A 19,582-nucleotide genomic window follows, 5' to 3' on the forward strand; every position below is an offset into this window, starting at 1 on the left:
TGCAAAGACATAAAAGGAGTCTCTTTCCACTTTAAGCTCTGTCTAAGTCAATGCACTCAAACGCTCCTTTTTCCCCCTCTGAGTTTTAATTTTGAATGAAAGAATTTGACCTCACTAGACTCTGGAAGATATTATTAGAGGATAATACTTGACAACTTTAAACAAAACACATACATCACCATGCCATTAAACTGCAGAGAGAGCACTGCAGTGTGTTTGGATTAAAGTGGAGCTGCGCATAGTGAGACTGAAAAGGTACTACAGTGGAAACAGGACTGAGGCTTTTGTGTTGCAGAATAGTTTCACTTTAGATTTCCTTGGAACAATACTGGCAGCCCACAACTTTTCAATTTGCCCTCAACTATCTGACTGCAGCTGAAAGTGCTAAGCTAGGCTGCTGCGTGGCTTGGTGGTGATGTTCTTTGAATACTTCTATTGTTCTGTGAGGACAACAGACAAACAACATTGCTATAAAAGAAGGAGGAACCACGCCATCTGCCCTCTGATATATTGACATGGAACTGTTTGTACAGAGAAGAGGGCAATGTTCACTGAACCTCAGGGCTAATGTCACTGTCACACAGTGTGAGGACAGTTTAGACAAATAAATCTTTTTCAAGCATAGCCATATGACACGAGACGTTCACGTGAACCTGAACTGAATGTTTTGAGAATAATACAAGCGCTTACTTTGTGAGGAGCTCATGGAGGCATTTGTGCCCTCGTAATTCCGCAACGGCGGACGGGGTGTCGCCTTGCCTGTTGGCCAAACGAAGGGCTCCTCTTGCCCCAGCTTGCTGCAGCAAGAAGTGTGTAACCTGAAAGAGACCTCGACGTGCTGAGAAATGCAGCAGAGTCTCCTGAGGATTCAGATCTGAGGAAGAGAGAGAAGATGACAAATAAAGACCAAAAGAATCAAAAAGAGAGAGCGTGACAGAGCGCAGCGGTCCAGGGAGCTAAATCGTGGCAAAGCAGCCAACATACCATCAATTGTGGCAGCCTGGCAACACTGCAGAGCAGTCTAATTAAACCAGTTCAGGATCCATGATGACCCAGCATACAACAGACATTTGCACACTCACAGACTGATAAAACCATAACTTGTCTCCTTCCTGCTACGTCCATCAGATGATCAGTACAGGTATCTGCAGGACATAACTGTCATTTTGTGATCAAACCCAGCATGCCGACTGAGTGTAATTGTAATCATGTCTTCTGTGTGCCTGAAAAATACAGACCATATCAAGATTTTGACATGTTCAGTGAATGCGGAAAAGCCTTTGAAGCATCATCGGACAAATGAAAGCAACAACAGTAATGGCTCTATGAATAAATCAAAAGACACCATTTCATTTCAGATGTTAACCACATACCAGCACACCACAGTCCCATTTTTAATTTAAGTCCATTATTAGCCCAGTATATCAGTCAGACTGCTAATAACACCATCAAACACCAAGATCCTCCCTTTCACACATTCAAAGAGACACTAACAGAGACTCATGGACACACACACACACACACACACACACTTCATCTTTCTGCTAAAGCAACAGGTTGCCAGCAAGGCTCTCTTCAGTACTAAAGGCCGGCTGAGGGCTGTTGGCTATCCCAGAAATTTCCTCGTTTCAAGTTGTGTAATTAATTCTCTCTCTGTCTTCATTGGAAAAGATTATGAAAACACTTCTGGGTCTACAGGAGTTGCCCAAACTTTTGTGTTATTATTAATCTCTTTTACTGCCCAACCACTGGCAAATTTATTGTCAATTTAAGAGGGTACGCTGACATAAGGATGCCCTAGTTTTAAGTTAGTGGGAAATCGAGTCCTGAAGTGCAATAAATGATAAATTGTCAATGGAAAGCAGAACAAGCAGCTCATTGGAGAGAAATAAAAAAGTAATAATATGTGAGAACTGGTAATCTAAAACACCACACAACATTGCAAGCTTGCGAGTTTAAATGTGGTGTTCAACTTCAGTACCCAGATGTCTTTAATGTAGTCAGTAAACTGCATATACAGTGCTTTTGTTTATCACCCAGCTGGTCTGTGGTTATTTATAGCAGCAAAAAGTATTGTTGCTGCTTCCAGATTTCTCTGGACGGTGTTTCTGCACTGTTTATTAGGAAGATTGTTTTTGTTCTTTCGCTTTCATTTGTCACTGCCTATGAGCAGAGGATTTTCTTCCAGTTCGCAGTACAGGAAATCAGATTTATTTGCACAAACAGATAAAATATAAGGCTTTTGGGTTAGACACAAACAGGATGTTCTATATACCAACTCCTCTGTGATTTCTTCTGGGACTATTTTACTCTGCCTAGTGTAGGTTTTAACAGCAAGATATGATCAGCTGGAAAAGAATGAAAAAATAAACTGCAGAACAAATGCTTGAGAACAGGGAAAGGGGCAGAAAACACATTTTCCTTGGTGTTATCAGCATCACAATAATCGTTAGGCAACATTCACAATGCTGGTTGTGTCTGCTGATGAGAGGTTTCAGTCCATTTACTGTGGGCCTTTATGAACAAGCCTGCCCTGATCAACCTCAAGCTAATTGGTCAAATTTAATGCTCCACTTGGCCGAGCTGGGCCGGTGTGGAATGTGAGGTGCCAACAGCAGCAGGAAATGCTTTACTGCTGGGTTTGTTTGCGGTTCCTCAAAACTGGCTGCCATAACAGCCATGTCATTTTCATATTATGAGTGCCAACTAGAATATACATGCAATTTTAGCTTTCTGATCTGGGACAGAAATCACCAACACAATGTGGCTTCAATGAATGATTGGTCACAACAAAGCAGCTTCACCGCTTCCTGGCAGAGATCCTGGCTTCTTGCTGATTCCCCAATTATTCGGTATAGTTATTCATCAGGGAAATGAGCCAAAAAAAAAATCCTTTACCCAAAAGTGACATTTTACTTTTGTAGATAGCTTTGGAGAGAAAACAGAGGAAAGCAGCAAATCCTCAAAATTCAAAAGCAATTTTTAGCCTTGATAGTGGCTCTCAAAAACTACAAGGCAGAAAATCTGGTACAATCATAGAATGAATACAGACTTCGGTCGTGTGAAATGATTTAACAACTGTCAGAATACTTGCCAGGATATTATCACCTGATTTTCATCTAGCGCCATCTTCAGATCAGAATTTTATTTGTCCAATAGCATCAGTAAAAAAACAAAACAAAAACACAAACAAACATACCCATTAACCTTAGAAAGACTTTGTGGTAATGAGCAAATTTCTGCACTGAACCTTAATTTTGCTAGCGGTTAAATGTGATGAAAAGGTGAAAGAGGTTAAAACGGGTCAGTTATTTTTCTATAGTGAGGATTTCCTTGCTTCACTGGCACAAAGGGAGGAAAAACAAAAATAAATTAACAAATTGGCATCAGCTGATATCTGTATCAGGCCCTAGTTCGCATGCAAAAACATTAAACTAAACTGAATACAATTTTTATTATACAACCTATGTAAGTGTTATTATCTCACCTTTGACATCAGGAAGAATGGTGGGCCTAACCGAATTGTTAGCAGGGCTGCAGGCTCTTTGTCTTATTGATGAATGAAGTAAACAACTAATACATTATGCAACAGTTCTGTTAGTTGACTTTAGTGAATTTAAAGGCCACAGATCATTGAGTCATCTACTTTAATGGCACTGATTGACAACCCACGGGCTTTAGATAATTTGACACTAAATGCACCTGTTCAAAACCGAGGAATCAGTTGGGAACTGTCAACCATCTTTAATGATATGCGCAGTTTTTCCAGGTGACGTTCCCAGACGACAATAAATGGGTGGCTACAGTTAGAGCAGCGAGTGCTGCGTGCCCACAGCGTGAAGGATGACTGAGATGAAGCACCGTCACCTCCACCTATAGTCTAATGCTATCCATCATCTGACAGATCTGATAAATGGAGAGCCGAGTCGCGCTCCTCTTCCCTCCCCGCGGCTCGGCACCGCTGAGTGTCTTGTATTGAAGCTGTGACATATTGTGAAGCAGAGCCTATTAGAGCACACATCACTCACCACAGCATGAAGGCGCCTTCCACATCAACAACATGACAACTGACTTCAATGCAAAGGAGCCTGTACGTGTGTGTCCATCGTTAAAGCGCTCTGACACACTTCACAGTAACAAGTGGATCGGATCTAATCGGGATGAAGGTCAATACTGATAAGCTCATTTTTGATATGACGAGTTTTCTTCCTAGAACAATAACAAACTCAAAATTTTAAGAAGTGTGTGAGCTTTTCTGATCTCCACTCCACATTACTCCAGTCTTCCCAGCTTTTTCTTTTTTCCAGTCAGTTTTGTCTAAAATCTTGCCGGCTCTTCTGGTTTGGTCTAATATCCAAATCCAAGTTTAACCATTAGCTATTATCTGAGAAATAGCCAGAGGCTGAGGCAGCGCTCTAACTACTCCCAAAAGTCTTGTTTATGCCGTTTCACAGAGAGCAATTACCTCGCAGAGTTTATCATCTGCATTGGCTCATTTGGCTTCCTTTAACTGATTAAAGTTGTCAGAGTCAATGACTGGAGAAAATTGGCACTTTGATTTTAATAAAAATGTATGTTTGTTTCCACTGATGTAGCAGTTTCTCACTACCTCAAGTGCTCAGGCTTCAGCAAAGGGATACTCAGCTCTATTTGTTCATACTAATACCAGAGTTAGAGATAAATCCGTGTAGTGGCGTGTTCTGTAAATACACCAGTGTTCAAATACAATGTACGTATTTGAACACACGCACTCTATTTTAACTCTGGAGTTTTCTGCTCTGGAGATCAAACCTGCTGTTTACGTCTTTATTTTGACCATTTAAAAACAGCTGACTAGCCACTATTTTCACTATCTTTACATTTTGCACACGGTCACCTCATATGATAATACAGCACCTTTGTTCATCATGTAACAAAGGTCTATAGAGAAAAGCTAAACATGACCCATTATATTTGAAAGACAAGGACAAGATATTGGGCCTAGGTGGGATGTTGTCACATGGAGAAATGTCGCTTGCATCAGTTAGCCCAAATATTATAAAATGTTGACATTTTGGTTTGATCATCTTCACCACATGTCTGTCTATGGATGTCTCCATGACAAACCTTTTTTCAATTATTTTACAATGCAGGGAACAAACAGAGGGGATGCAAAAAAAAAATGCAACTTTACAGTCCTGCTGCTAGGAAGGTCAAATCCAAGGTCAAAACAGAGGCCAAAAGTCAAACAGAGCTAATAAACAATTTGAAATCTGCCACATTTCATACCTGACACCTATAAGTCATAGAAACTTAATCAAAATTGGAAGCTTAAATAAGTGGCCTTCTGAAATTATTTGCCAAAATTCACCAGTAAAGATGTGCTTCAATCATTTTTGTTCCAACAAATAACTTTTAGTCTTAGACATAACCTCGTGGCATATCATGAAGACTAGAGCCAACCCAAGCAGTTTTAAGTGTCACTTTCACTTTCAGTGAGCCAAATTACTAAAGTGTGATTACATTTATTTCACAAGCATTTAGGCTGTAGACCAGTGTGAATAATCCAAGTACAGAAATATTTCTTATAGATAAAATGAACACACATAGGCGATGATGTAACGGTGTCAGCTGTTGCTTTCAACTGCATAAGCTCACTGTGAGAGACCTGAAGTTGCTCTTTGATTGTGTCAGAATGGCACTTCACATGCATCTGACACCCCGAAGAAAGAGTGTGATGACAAACTGAAGCAACTCGAGGGCTTCTGGTATCAATCAAGCCATAAATGGTATGTTGCAAATGTTTATTTTGGGATACTTTGAAAGCACCTGTCGTATATTATTAAGCTCTTAAAAATAAATATCCAAATATAAATAAATAATAATGAATATATAATTTTTATATATTCATTGCTTATTGCTTTCATGTTAAGCTTTTTAGCACATCTATGATTCTCATTTGCAGCTCCAGGATTTTTACTGTTGGATTCTCCCAGAGTAGCTTTGCATGAGTGACAAAAAACAAAATAATAAATTTTTATATTGGGCCTTCATCCGCAGTCTAAAACACAACGTTTGAGCTCCCTCTGCACTCTTTAAACCAGCCCTCTTCTGATTGGCTGCACCTCTCAAACTCAAGAGTGAAAAGCAGGTGGATGTGGTTGCTGTTAAGCCAGAAATATACTCCTGAGATCACAGTTTAAACTGAGAGACCACAATAAATATGTAGAAAATTTAAATTGCCATTATTCTTATGGCATACTCATATTTCTACAAAAAAATGTTCAGCATTAAACCCTTTATTTGTGAATAAAACTGGTTTTAACTACCCAATACCTGATCCTTTTTAGGTTGAATATGACCATGTCAAGAGAATAAAGGCGTTTGAGTGCCTTTAAGTAATTTTTTTTTAAATGCCTTGGAGGTCTTGGATTTTTAATTCCCAAATCCTCTTCAAAAAGCACCTAAAACATTATTTGTATCTAGGAAATGCTCCTCCTCAAACACTCTTCAGTGGATGAATAAGACTTCATCTGCTGTGACCACATTGACATTAGCACAAAGAAAATACACAACATTATTAAAGACACTACCTGGCAGTGTCAAGTCAATGGAAGATTTAAGACAAACTATCAGGAATTCATCTTTTGAGTAAAAATGGTTTACATCCATATATTAGCCAATTTGTTGATCAAATTTCTCTGCTACCTGAAAAATGTGTATTTTGACAGCAAGTCTGGTCAAAGCTAGATTTGCACTTCTGCATTGGATTTTTAACTGATGATATCATCACTTACTGCATAAAATCAAGATGCCACTACTTCAGTATGTGCAGCTGAAGAGGATGGTGTCAAGTGGTACCAAATCTTCACTGGGTGTTTCAACCCTTAAATGCACAACCCTCTAGTTGGCAAGTAAGCAATGGTGTTGAAATCTCTGTCCATCAATTCCAGACCTCAGGCTCACCTCCTGCCATGTCCGACAGCAGGTTCTTTCTGCTGCCTCAAGTCAAATTCTGCGCACAGCTGTTTCAAATCCTCCCCTGATATTATCTGTGAGCACCGTCCATGTAGATCGCACTAGCAAACATCTAAACCAAACTTCCACAATAAACAGCCAATATCTCTTTTTGTACTCCAGGAAAAATAACTGGAACATACAGTACTGCCTCCTTCGCATCTCTGACCAAAAGTCCATCCTCATCTCCACCCACAGAGAGTTCCACAATTGCCCTTTTTATTCTGTTGTAGCCGTGTTATCAGCTGATGGATTAGTCAGTATTGTTTTCACTTTGTGGGTCTGTGAGTGTTTATGCATGTGTCCTCGGGGCAAAATAAGAGACGTAATACAGCATGAACTACAACAAAGGGGGTTCTGGACAATTTTCTAGGTGTTTATACAACTGTCATGGGACAGATGATACCACTGTTTCAGCACAGCAAGAGCAAATCAAAAAACTTTACAGCTATGTGGTTCAGATGAAAATGGAATGCCAGATTCAACAACAGCTGGTATAATACTGTGGTTGCATTTATGCGGAAACATGTCTGATATGGTCTCAGGTCGCATATATAAGCTCCACAACAGCAAGTTAATAATAACAGAAATTTGGGAGAACAGTGGAAGGCAAATGTCACAAGCAAAGTCACATTTAAAGCAAAGTGCCAAGAAAAGATTAACCATAAACTGCTGAAGAGGGAGTGATCGTTCTACAGAGATAAGCTGCGACCACAGATACCTCTAAGTTAGTAGTACATTTAAACTTTCATAGTGTCACACATTTCCAATTTTTATAAAATGATGGATTTCTTGTGTTTAAAATGAACGAACAGTTTAGTGATTTAAATTTTAAGCTAGGAGCTGAAATGATTCCTGCTGGGTTTAGGTAGCCAATTTAAATTTACAGACTGTGAAGGTCAGACAGAAGCGGTACCTTAATGTTATTTCTTTCCCAAAAGCTGTGTCATAACCAATTTCAGACTAGCGTTGTGAGACTGGATAACTTCTACAGTTGCACAGGCTAAGTTCATCTGTCAGAAGGGGCGACAGCCGACTGTGATTAACCCAAACATCAGTGCTCCCGCTGTCGTAATGTAAAATGTGTTCAGTTCCACTCTGCCGTTGCAGTAATGGAGGTGGTGTTCCAGAGTGAGAGTGCAATATATAAATCATCCACCAGATTTGTCTATAAAGATAGAAGTTAAATGGAAGTCACTTTCAGTAACGCATGCTGCAAAGCACACACATACCCACACAACGTGGAGACAGTAAACAGCTTGTTACATCCATGCACTCATCTGAACTAATCAGTAACAAAGTCTTGTTGTTTTGACCAGTAATTACAGTGTCTCTCTGAAAATGCCAAAAAATAATCCTCAGTCTTCCTAGTCTGCTGATATCTGCTCAACAACATAAAAGGAGCCAGATAAACAAACACACAAACAGCAGGGTCATGTGTGTCAGTATGTGTTATACAACCATAATTTGTCAGTATGTTCCTGCATCAGTGCAGAGACATTCTGCCTGTTTCAAAGGGTCCACTGCCCTCCAGACTCACCAGTGCTGTTGGATCGTTTGTTCCCCAGTAAATTCCATCCTGTAGGCAGTTTGAGGTGGTGTAGGGCCAGTGCCAAACTCTCATCCAGACGCTCACACTCCTGCAGAGGAATCTGACACTCATCCAGCAACAGCGCCCCATCGAGGCCATCAGCCCGGCCCACAGTGCTCACCTGTGTGGAGGGTGATTACAGAGATGAGTCGAGTTTCATAGAGGTTGAAGTGAGCCGCAGACTAATGGGAGCACTCATTTTAAAGCGCTCAGCATGAAAGCATTAACCAAATGCCTTTTGAATAATGAAATATGTTAATGTAGGAAGAAACATCCACATGAGTGTATCAGCGCTAAGCTCGATTTGGGGATGCACTGTTTTGACAAAAAATAAATAAAAAATCATGTTCGGATTTATAAATTGGAACATGTTCCATTAAGTTTGAGTGCCCAAGAAAATTATTTTATCTTGTCCTACTCCTCAGAAAAGCAAACTCATAAAATTTCTATGGGATGATAAACTATGCTGAAAAGAATTCATTAATTGAACGCCAAGAACTGTCAGACATTAGGCCTTGTCAGGAAAGAAACAATAACATGGCAATCTTTTTGTTTAACTGTCACTTTGTACACAGAGCTGTATTACTTGTAACCAGTGGTAACCAATTTTGTTTTCCAGCCCTGTGACAAGCTTCTGTATTTCTATTATTCAACTGATGACATGCAGTAGGAATAGAAATGACTCGTCTTTCTGCTCACCAGGAACTGGGCCATGTCAAACGCCAAATCCTGAACAAAGCTGAATTGATGCTCGGCCAATGGCGCCACGTGAACCAGATGGGATTGTGGCTCCTCGGGGACACCTCGGGTGACTGAGCACAAGGTGACCAGCACCACTTCGCAGCAGTCATGAGCTACAAGAGACACAAAAAGCAAGGGTGAGAAGAGAGAAAGAGGGGATTACAGAGAACTGACCTGTGGAGGACAGTACCATAGTGTACAGCATTTTTCACAACGACAAATAGATTATATTGTGTATTTTCAGTGTATGAGATTAAACGTTTCTTTGTTAGGATTAACCCATTTCGGCTATAGATGACTGGCCTTGCTATAAACTCAAGTCATATGAGCTTAAATAATAACAATACAACAATATTTCAACTAAACAATAAAAAATTATTGCCCTAGCTAAAACACTAGTTGCTTGAACTAATTATTTATACTTTATTGATGTATAATGCCAGCTAACTGTAGGGTCTAAGATGTCCTCAGATGCCAGTCTTGCGGAAAGTAACTTTAGTTACTTCAGTTACAGAGTATATATATTTCTGTTGATGCAGCCCACACAACTATCACAAATCATCGCAGCAATATTGGCTACTTGCACAGTTCATGTCGCAGGTTTAAAATAGATTCACTGCATGAGGTATAAAATGCATAAACGATATTTCTACGCAAAATTTTTAAACTCATCTGCTGAATTGTGTTCAGTTTTGAGCGTTTTCTTGTTGTGAGACCCAGCTTATGCAGGCTGAATCAATTGAAATATTGGTCACTGACAGTATCTCTAATAGTAAAGTAAACATCGTCAACGCTGTAGTGCCAGAAAACTACACTTTCTGGAGTGGCCACTAGTGGCTGGCAAGAACTATTTTGGTCTCTATGCATACTTTTTGACTACATAGCAACTATACAGTGGGTATACAAACTAGGGCTGTGCGATATGACCAAAATCTCATATCCCGATATAAGAATTCTGTCGTCCCGATAACGATATAAATCACAAAAATGTAACATTTTTGTCAATTCTGTGAATCTCGGGCAGCTCGACTTGCGGGAAGTGTTTCCAGCTGCGCGTCATGTAGCTGGAGTCGAGTGTTTTAACAGATGTATGAAACGACACATTTTTAGACATAAGTTGTAACGGCCGCCGTTTTCTTTGTGAGTATTTATTACACGGCGTGCTGCGGGGAAAGGCCTGTTCTAACGTTTGAGTCTAAGGTTTATTTTTTAGCACCTGACGGCTCTTTTTTACTTCTCATCCGTAAATAATCTGCCCTTTCACGTGATTCAGTTTATTTTGAAAAGTCTCAACAGGATCTTGAGCTTTATTGTGAAAGGTTTATGTGGAACATAAACAAGCGGACACGAGATGGTTTTACCGTCGTTGTTGCTAACGACAACGCATAAAAACATGCGCTTGTCCGTCCGTGGTGTGGTTATATTAAATATAAGAGAAAGAGAGAACTTTAAGAAATGAATATAGCCACTACAGTGACCATCAAAACGATGAAAAATATTGCCGTAAAGAGTTTATTTTGCGACACCACGAAACAAACGATATCGTAAAATGAAACGATAGACGTTTTTATATCGTCATCCGATATATATGGTTATATCGAACAGCCCTAATACAAACTCATTTAAAGATGTGCTGTTACAGGCAGCTGCAGTTATTTGCAACAGTAAGCCTTACCTCACTATTTTTGATTCAATGTAATATTAACATAAAATGGTATAAGAAGATTGTATTTCAATTTTTGATGAATGAAAGTTGTTGGGGTTTTGTTACCCTATGAACGAGTCCACGTAGTCACAAAAAGAAAAAACAGTCAAGCATAACTACGTCCACACCACTGTATGTCACTCAGACCCTAATGGGTTTGTGGATGCCGAAAATATAATCAAGGCTTGAGATGGCACCATCTAAAACACTAATGTTGTGGATATCGGGTGACACTGGTTAGCAGCATTCATCTTTTACATATAGTCTATGGTTAAATGGGTCAAATATGATGGAGCGTTAAACCGGGCGCAGAAAGTGATGATGCGGCGATCCCAACATAATATGTGCTGTAAGCTCAATTTCACATTACCAACAGTCCATGCTGGCTCAGAACAATTAAATAAAAATTATTAACAAGTCAGGTGTTAATGTTCTTAGTAACACCTGTACTGTTCTTAGATAAATCAAAATATTGCTTTAATTCAATCTGCTCTAATAAGAGGAAATCAAGCTTAAATTTAACTTTTAAAAAAAGTATCTTTATTCAATTTAATCACTCCATTAATTGAATTTTTTCTCATTTTAGAAGCACTACTTGGATGAAATGGTGAACTAATTTTGTCACAGTAATGAGCTACAAACGAGTGCAGAGCTGCAATGCTGATTTAAATCCTAATTAATACAAATAAATTCACAATATTATTTCACTTAATGGAACATGTGTTAAATTCTTCTGACTAACAGCCATTTACTCACAAGTCACATTGCAAAGACTGAACAAAGCACACTAATGTCCACAGTGGTTTCCATAACTATTGCTTAGGGAGTGGGGCAGTGCCTGTCCCCCGACATGGGAACTCAACCTCACTCTCTGAACCCACTTTCCTCCCCAAGAAACCATAGAGAAATATATTAAGTAGAAATCAATTTATCCATTAATGCATTTGTTCATTTTCTTAACCACTTATTCAAATCTGGGTCACAGGGAACTGGAGCCTACCTCAGCTGGTGAGAAGAGCAACAGGCCCGTCAAATCAATTTAAAAATATAACATTTTTAATCTACTACGTTTTGGTATCATTTACAGTCCGACTAGTTTATCTTCCTTCCTCTGCTCTGGATTTCACCATGTGTAAAGTGTACACGGTGTGTAAAGCCCCTCCTTTTGCCCCACAGTGTATAGTCGAGCAGAGTAGAAAGCCATAAAACAAAGTTACTTGAGTTGAGGACAACTTGATATATTATTGCGGTGGCTCTTTTTTGGCACGGCCCACTTCAGAAGCAGGAAAAAGTACACACAACGCACACCTCACTTTTCATCGGTTATTTACAATGAAAAAAGATTCACTGTTAATTTCTCCTAAATGTGGGTACATGTTATCAGTGCAACTGCACAGACATACTTTTTTGAAGAAAAAAAAAGCCTACATATTTTCCCTAAAAAACAAGAAAACAATCATATTAATTCAAGTTCATTTCACTTTATATTTTTCACCTTGCTGTGCCGCCCCAGTTTTGACATCCTCTGTGTTACTGTAGCAATTGCTTTTTAAAATGTGTTAATTTGGCAAAATAAGATTGAAAAGTTGCTCATTTTTTCAGTTTTGTCTAAAAGAAGAAAACAAAGAGAAAGTCAGGGAACACTGCCATGGTCCATCTGTCCACTCCCAACAAGATGTCAACACACACAGCCAGTTTCAAAACTGATTTCCCACTTGTAGTTATTAAGCATTGCATGAATTCACACATAATTTCTGGAATCTACTCCACGTCACTGTGTGCTCTACAACAAGATCAGCCACATTTGCACGTCTGCAATACCCTTCGTTCTGGGAGAAAACTTTCTGTAACGACAGATCCATATATTTTATAATTTGTCAATGTTGTATGTCGCTACCAACGCAGTCAGAAGGCTACTAGGCAGCTTGATAAATATTATTTGAATCAGAGATATCTTAATCCAAAGCAGTGATTCAGTGAGTTTGCAGTCATTTTCCCAGGTCCCCTGGGAACTCTATCCCGCGACCTAGTTGATCCCTTTAGAGCCCAGAAGGGCCTGATGGAGAAAGCATTGAAGCAAAGCTAATCTGCTGGTAAAGTGACACCAACTCCCTCCCAACTTTAAGCATTAATTTAGTGGAACTCGTACCAAGATAACACAGTTTATAATCCTGCCACTTTTATTTTCCTCTGTGGAACGTGGACCATTGAAGGAAGCAATGACGTCAGTGACATTTCTTATATCATAAGACCAGATTTTATTACATGAACATTTTGGTAGCATAAACCCTTGTTACCACATCCAGAACATGTGACCTCCAGTAAGCTCTGATGTTCCCTAAGAGCTCGAGATTTTTATAATGTAATATTTATTCTTCGAAAGCCCAGATGGTCTGGAATAACTTAATGTCATAGCTGATTCCTCTTATGCTCTGATCAGTCAGTGACTGAAAATATTCAATTAACATGAACTCTGGTCACAGGGTCACAGCTGCATTGCAGTTTTGACTACCTACTTTGTATGTGCAGAGATCTCTGACTTTTTCTATCAAGGTTTCCTGTTGATTCTTGTTTATTTTCCAAGAAAAAGCACAGAAAAACAATTCAGATCAAATATGTTCCATTTTGCAAGTAGAAAAAGTGGGAAAAGCTCCAAGAGGAGTGATAAATGGGATAGACTCTAGAAAGTGAAGTGATTCCTCTTTCTCCAAAACAAAACATTAGTTTAAAATGAGGACAGCGGTAGCAGATGATTAATCTTTTTTTTCTCCTTCCTGGTTTAACACCTCTTTTAATATTAATTTGGGATGCAGCACATGATGAATACAGAAGAATTTAAAACCACCTTTTAAGATAATGTTCAAACTTTTCCTCAGTTCTTCTGGAGCACTGCTACTACGTTTTGACTCAAATACACAAATACAATACAAGTGATCTGCCATAAAGTCGACTTTTATGATGGCTATAAAGGTTTAGAAATGAGGTCAAATTACTGGGGGTGCTCTTTCATGTATGTAAATGCTGATACTGTACTGAATTACAATAAAGTGGACAGGTGCTAAAGTAAAGTGACAAGTAAGGGGATAAAATACATTTACTTTGTTAGATAGACAAGTTCAGTTGCTTCTTAATGCAAATATTTACTTAGTCAATCATGAGGAAATGCAACTCAATGCATTTATGCATGTAGACATGGTCAAGACAACCTGCTGAAGTTCAAACTGAGTGTCAGAAAGGTGATTTAGGTGATTTTGAACATGGTTGTTCAAAATGGGCTGGTCTGATTATTTCAGAAACTGTTGATCTACTAGGATTTTCCCACAAAACCATCTCTAGGGTTTATATAGAATGGTAAGTAAAATATAAAGCGAGCAGCAGTTCTCTGGGCAAAAGAGCATCGCTGCATGTGAAATGCATTAAACCTTGAAGCAGATGGGCTATAGCAGCAGAGAGCCAAACTGGGTGCCAGTCCTGTCAGTTAAGAAACTAGTCAGAATTGGTGTAAACATAACAAAAGCAAACATCCTCCCTTTTATCAATGATTCGGGCTCTTCTTGGCAGACTCAGGGCTCTTTAGTAACAGCTGAGCATCAAACACCACAGCCTACCCATGTTTTGTTGCTGTCCATCCCTTTATGACCACAACATACACCTTTTTCTGAAGGCTCTTTTCAGCAGGATAAGATGTTCTGCCAGAAAGCTCAAATCAACTCAGCTCCAACTGGTTCCTTGAACACGACAATGAGTTCACCATACTTAAATAGTTTCCACAGGCACAAGATCTCAATCTAACAGAGCACTTGTGGTGTGGATGTGGTGGAATGTATCGCGGATGTAACTATGTGATGCTGTCATGCCAGTGTGAGCCAAAATCTCCATTTGCTGACACAGACGTAACATCTTGATGAATTTACGTCAGCAGTTCTTAAGGCATGAGGCGGCCCAACGAGATACTAACAAAACATTCCTAAATAAAACAGCTGGTGCACTTTCATAGAGCATCAGCTTTAGTTGTTAATAATCCAGGCTAATCTTATTTAAAAGTGTCTGCAAACACAGTCTCTAACAAATATTAAATGCTGTAGGTGGAGCTGCCATCCTTTGGGTGCTAGTAAGCTGCAAGGCATTGTGGGTACGATGGCTTACCGGGACACAAAGCCTGCAAGGTGTCATGACTGCTCCTCAGGGTGCTGGTCAGGTGCCTCTGTGTACTGCCAGCGAACAGCAGGAAGTAGTCCACGCCCTCCTCACTACCAGCCAGCTCGTCATCACTGAGCTGTACTGTGATAACACAATGACCCTGCAGAGGCACGCAGACGGAACGTTAGGAGGGAAAAGGAAAAACAGAAAGAGACAAAAAGAAAAGACATGTTTATAACATGAAATGGGCACATTATCATCCACCTGCAGATGCCTGCAGTCTAACTCAGCCCTCTTCTCAGTGGCCTACATGTCTTGGTTCATCTACTTAGCCATAGATACCAATCTAACGCCATCAAGTCAGTGTAATTCAATCACGGTCTGTCACTTTAGATGCATTTATTGGCTGCAGTACCAGGTGTGAACTAGACTCTGGACAAGTGGATACCAGATTTTAAGAGTGAATAATAGTGCGTGCGGAGACTCCTGATCTTCTTAGCACCGCAGTTGTTTACAGCAATTACATTAACGCCTCAAATTAAATATGGTAATGTTTGTTTGCTGATGAAATGTTACACACCACATCATTAACAAAGAAACAAGCAGACAACATGGAGGAGCAGCTGGACTTCTGCAAAACAGTGTGAGCACAGTCACCATCAGAGAACAGCACAACAAGACAAAGAAGCACATTCAGCTTAGAAATCTAATACAATAATAATCATCACAACAACAACTAAAACAAAAGTCTTTAAAAAAAAGAAATTTGAATAAACAGTCTTCTCATGTAAGCTGGATTTCCTATTAGCCCTTTTTTGTTAGAACATTACAAATAAAAATATACGTAATGAAATAAACACCACAGTGTAAGCTAAGCAGCTAAATAGGTTCAGGATGGTACTAAAAACACAGCCTGGTCAGTGTAAAAACTATGCTGTTTGTCCTTTTTCATGTATTCTGCATCATCAGCAGGTGCAGATGCTAAGTTTGTGCCTTGGGGTTCAGCATTGCCATGGCTCTTTTAGTACGCAGGATTTTGTTTTTCCACCATTAAATGCTTCCAACCAGAAATTACAGGTGAAATTTAACTTATAACTGGTATTTATTGTACACTGCCACTGGCCAATAAACTAAATAAAATAAAATAAACCAAACCATCAATTTGTCTACACATTTTCTTAATACATTTAAAGGTACAGTTTTAGTGACAATTGGCTGATTTGTGACAGAGCATCAATGTGTCATCTGAGGACACTGAGGAGGAGAAATAGTAACAAAAAATAGGGATATTGTTCAGAATTAGCTGCTTTCCACTGTAGGACTGCAGCTTCTTGACATGGAGGAGGGATAATGGGACATTTCAACCCACTTAATCTGGCCACCGTTGCAGTCTTTTTACTGGCCTCGTCCAACGTGAGCAGTCTGTCGTGACGATCTGAGCTTAACGGGGTTAAAGGTGTCTCCTCCTTCTCTTATAAAATGGGAGCCTCCGGGCCATGTTCCTCGCAGGCGGATATCAGCAGGTGGACAGCAGCGAGGCAAACCAGCAACCCCAACATTGCAAGGTCTCTGTTTGGCAAGCCACTACTGATGCTTAACAATGTGAGGGGGCAAAATGTGCTCAAAGACAACCACATAGCCCAGAGGCCATACAGCCAGAAAAAAAGCCTTCAGTAACCTTCAGACAACCAGGACTGCACACAATGTAAAGGGTGTAGGCTTTTCTATGCACAGCCAGTATCAGTTTTAAAAAGCAGAGTCACTGAAGTAAATGAGTAGTAGATGGGAGGAAGCCAGCAGGCATGACATTTTCTCCATTAAAAACTCATCTCTTATCCTGAGCCCAGATTGGAAATTAGGGCTTGGTGCTATTGAAAGGATTGGTACCTCAGAGGATTTGTGAGTTTGTACTCCATGTGAAAATGAAAACGTATTAGTGTGAAATAAGTTCCACATTTTCACAACGAACAAAAGAGAAGCAAATGGAGAAATGGTTTTCTCTCCATCGCTGGAGGCGAGTGGGAAATTACCTCAGTCTGAATACCACTCTGCTGCTTTTTGACACAATAGGTGCTCAGATTTCTTAAAGCAGCCCACCAAAATCTCCTTATTCCACCAAAGTTAATACCCACCTTTGTAAATAACATTATAAGCGATTGATAATTTCCTAACAAAGAAAAACACTTTAAAGGGGACAAAATAAATAGCACAAATCTTAGAATATTCAATCTTGGTGTTTGAAATTCAATTATTTAAACAGAAGAAAATTACAGCATAGATCTGAATGATCAGATCAACCAGATCTGATCAGTTCCAGTACTTCAAATATGTCGGCAGGAGGTGGGAGTGAAGGTGAAGGTGAAAAGCCAGAGATGTGAAACATCTGCTGGAGAAGGGAGGAAACGAGCACACAGAAGCCCCACAATAAAACTAACCCTGCTGACATTAAGTTTTCAAAACAACAGTAATTAAAATGGGAAAAAGGAAATATTGCAGTGACTCTCCAGCTTAATATAGAAAAACAAACCTGTGGTTTTAAAGCGGTGCTCAAATGGATGTCTTTCAGCCACACTGTATGACTGTGCTCTCTGCTGGTTATAAGTACTTAACTAAGTGACCTGCTGGGGTATTGACCTGCTAATCATGGAGCTTCAATAGGGAACAGGCAGCTTTTAAGCAGCATCAAAAGCACAGCTGGAGACTATGAACCCAACCCCCTCTTTTTAAATATGCATATACAGTGGGGCAAAAAAGTATTTAGTCAGCCACCGATTGTGCAAGTTCCCCCACCTAAAATGATGACAGAGGTCAGTAATTTGCACCAGAGGTACACTTCAACTGTGAGAGACAGAATGTGAAAAAAAAATCCATGAATCCACATGGTAGGATTTGTAAAGAATTTATTCGTAAATCAGGGTGGAAAATAAGTATTTGGTCAATAACAAAAATACAACTCAATACTTTGTAACATAACCTTTGTTGGCAATAACAGAGGTCAAACGTTTACTATAGGTCTTTACCAGGTTTGCACACACAGTAGCTGGTATTTTGGCCCATTCCTCCATGCAGATCTTCTCGAGAGCAGTGATGTTTTGGGGCTGTCGCCGAGCAACACGGACTTTCAACTCTCGCCACAGATTTTCTATGGGGTTGAGGTCTGGAGACTGGCTAGGCCACTCCAGGACTTTCAAATGCTTCTCACGGAGCCACTCCTTTGTTGCCCGGGCGGTGTGTTTTGGATCATTGTCATGTTGGAAGACCCAGCCTCGTTTCATCTTCAAAGTTCTCACTGATGGAAGGTGGTTTTGGCTCAAAATCTCACGATACATGTTCCCATTCATTCTGTCCTTAACACGGATCAGTCGTCCTGTCCCCTTGGCAGAAAAACAGCCCCATAGCATGATGTTTCCACCCCCATGCTTCACAGTAGGTATGGTGTTCTTGGGATGCAACTCAGTATTCTTCTTCCTCCAAACACGACGAGTTGAGTTCATACCAAAAAGTTCTACTTTGGTTTCATCTGACCACATGACATTCTCCCAATCCTCTGCTGTATCATCCATGTGCTCTCTGGCAAACTTCAGACGGGCCTGGACATGCACTGGCTTCAGCAGCGGAACACGTCTGGCACTGCGGGATTTGATTCCCTGCCGTTGTAGTGTGTTACTGATGGTGACCTTTGTTACTTTGGTCCCAGCTCTCTGCAGGTCATTCACCAGGTCCCCCCGTGTGGTTCTGGGATCTTTGCTCACCGTTCTCATGATCATTTTGACTCCACGGGATGAGATCTTGCGTGGAGCCCCAGATCGAGGGAGATTATCAGTGGTCTTGTATGTCTTCCATTTTCTGATGATTGCTCCCACAGTTGATTTTTTCACACCAAGCTGCTTGCCTATTGTAGATTCACTCTTCCCAGTCTGGTGCAGGTCTACAATACTTTTCCTGGTGTCCTTCGAAAGCTCTTTGGTCTTGGCCATGGCGGAGTTTGGAGTCTGACTGTTTGAGGCTGTGGACAGGTGTCTTTTATACAGATGATGAGTTCAAACAGGTGCCATTCATACAGGTAACGAGTGGGGGACAGAAAAGCTTCTTACAGAAGACGTTACAGGTCTGTGAGAGCCAGAGATTTTCCTTGTTTGAGGTGACCAAATACTTATTTTCCACCCTAATTTACGAATAAATTCTTTACAAATCCTACCATGTGGATTCATGGATTTTTTTTTCACATTCTGTCTCTCACAGTTGAAGTGTACCTCTGGTGCAAATTACTGACCTCTGTCATCATTTTAGGTGGGGGAACTTGCACAATCGGTGGCTGACTAAATACTTTTTTGCCCCACTGTACGTGTAGCCTTTTCCACACATCCTGCTGCAGCGCTGGTTTCATCTGTCCAGGTAAGGTAAGGCTT

General features: G+C 40.1%; 1 protein-coding gene across 6 annotated transcripts in view; it reads right to left on the minus strand.

The window, feature by feature from the left end:
• The window catches only part of akap13a (A-kinase anchoring protein 13a), a 125,865-nt gene that overhangs the window by 79,035 nt on the left and 27,248 nt on the right, over positions 1-19,582 (minus strand). For all 6 annotated transcript variants that reach the window (XM_085244419.1, XM_085244500.1, XM_085244584.1 and 3 more), the window contains exons 3-6: positions 15,180-15,333; positions 9,287-9,441; positions 8,537-8,708; positions 691-874 (exon numbers count right to left, since the gene is read on the minus strand). In XM_085244419.1, coding sequence (XP_085100545.1) covers positions 691-874; positions 8,537-8,708; positions 9,287-9,441; positions 15,180-15,333 — 665 coding nt within the window. The remainder of the gene's footprint in view (positions 1-690; positions 875-8,536; positions 8,709-9,286; positions 9,442-15,179; positions 15,334-19,582) is intronic.

This window comes from Mchenga conophoros, linkage group LG1 (genome assembly GCF_057382185.1).
Source record: "Mchenga conophoros isolate Kocher_MC1m ecotype Shallow Benthic linkage group LG1, M_conophoros_male_GT1.1, whole genome shotgun sequence".
NCBI classification, from domain to species: domain Eukaryota; kingdom Metazoa; phylum Chordata; class Actinopteri; order Cichliformes; family Cichlidae; genus Mchenga; species Mchenga conophoros.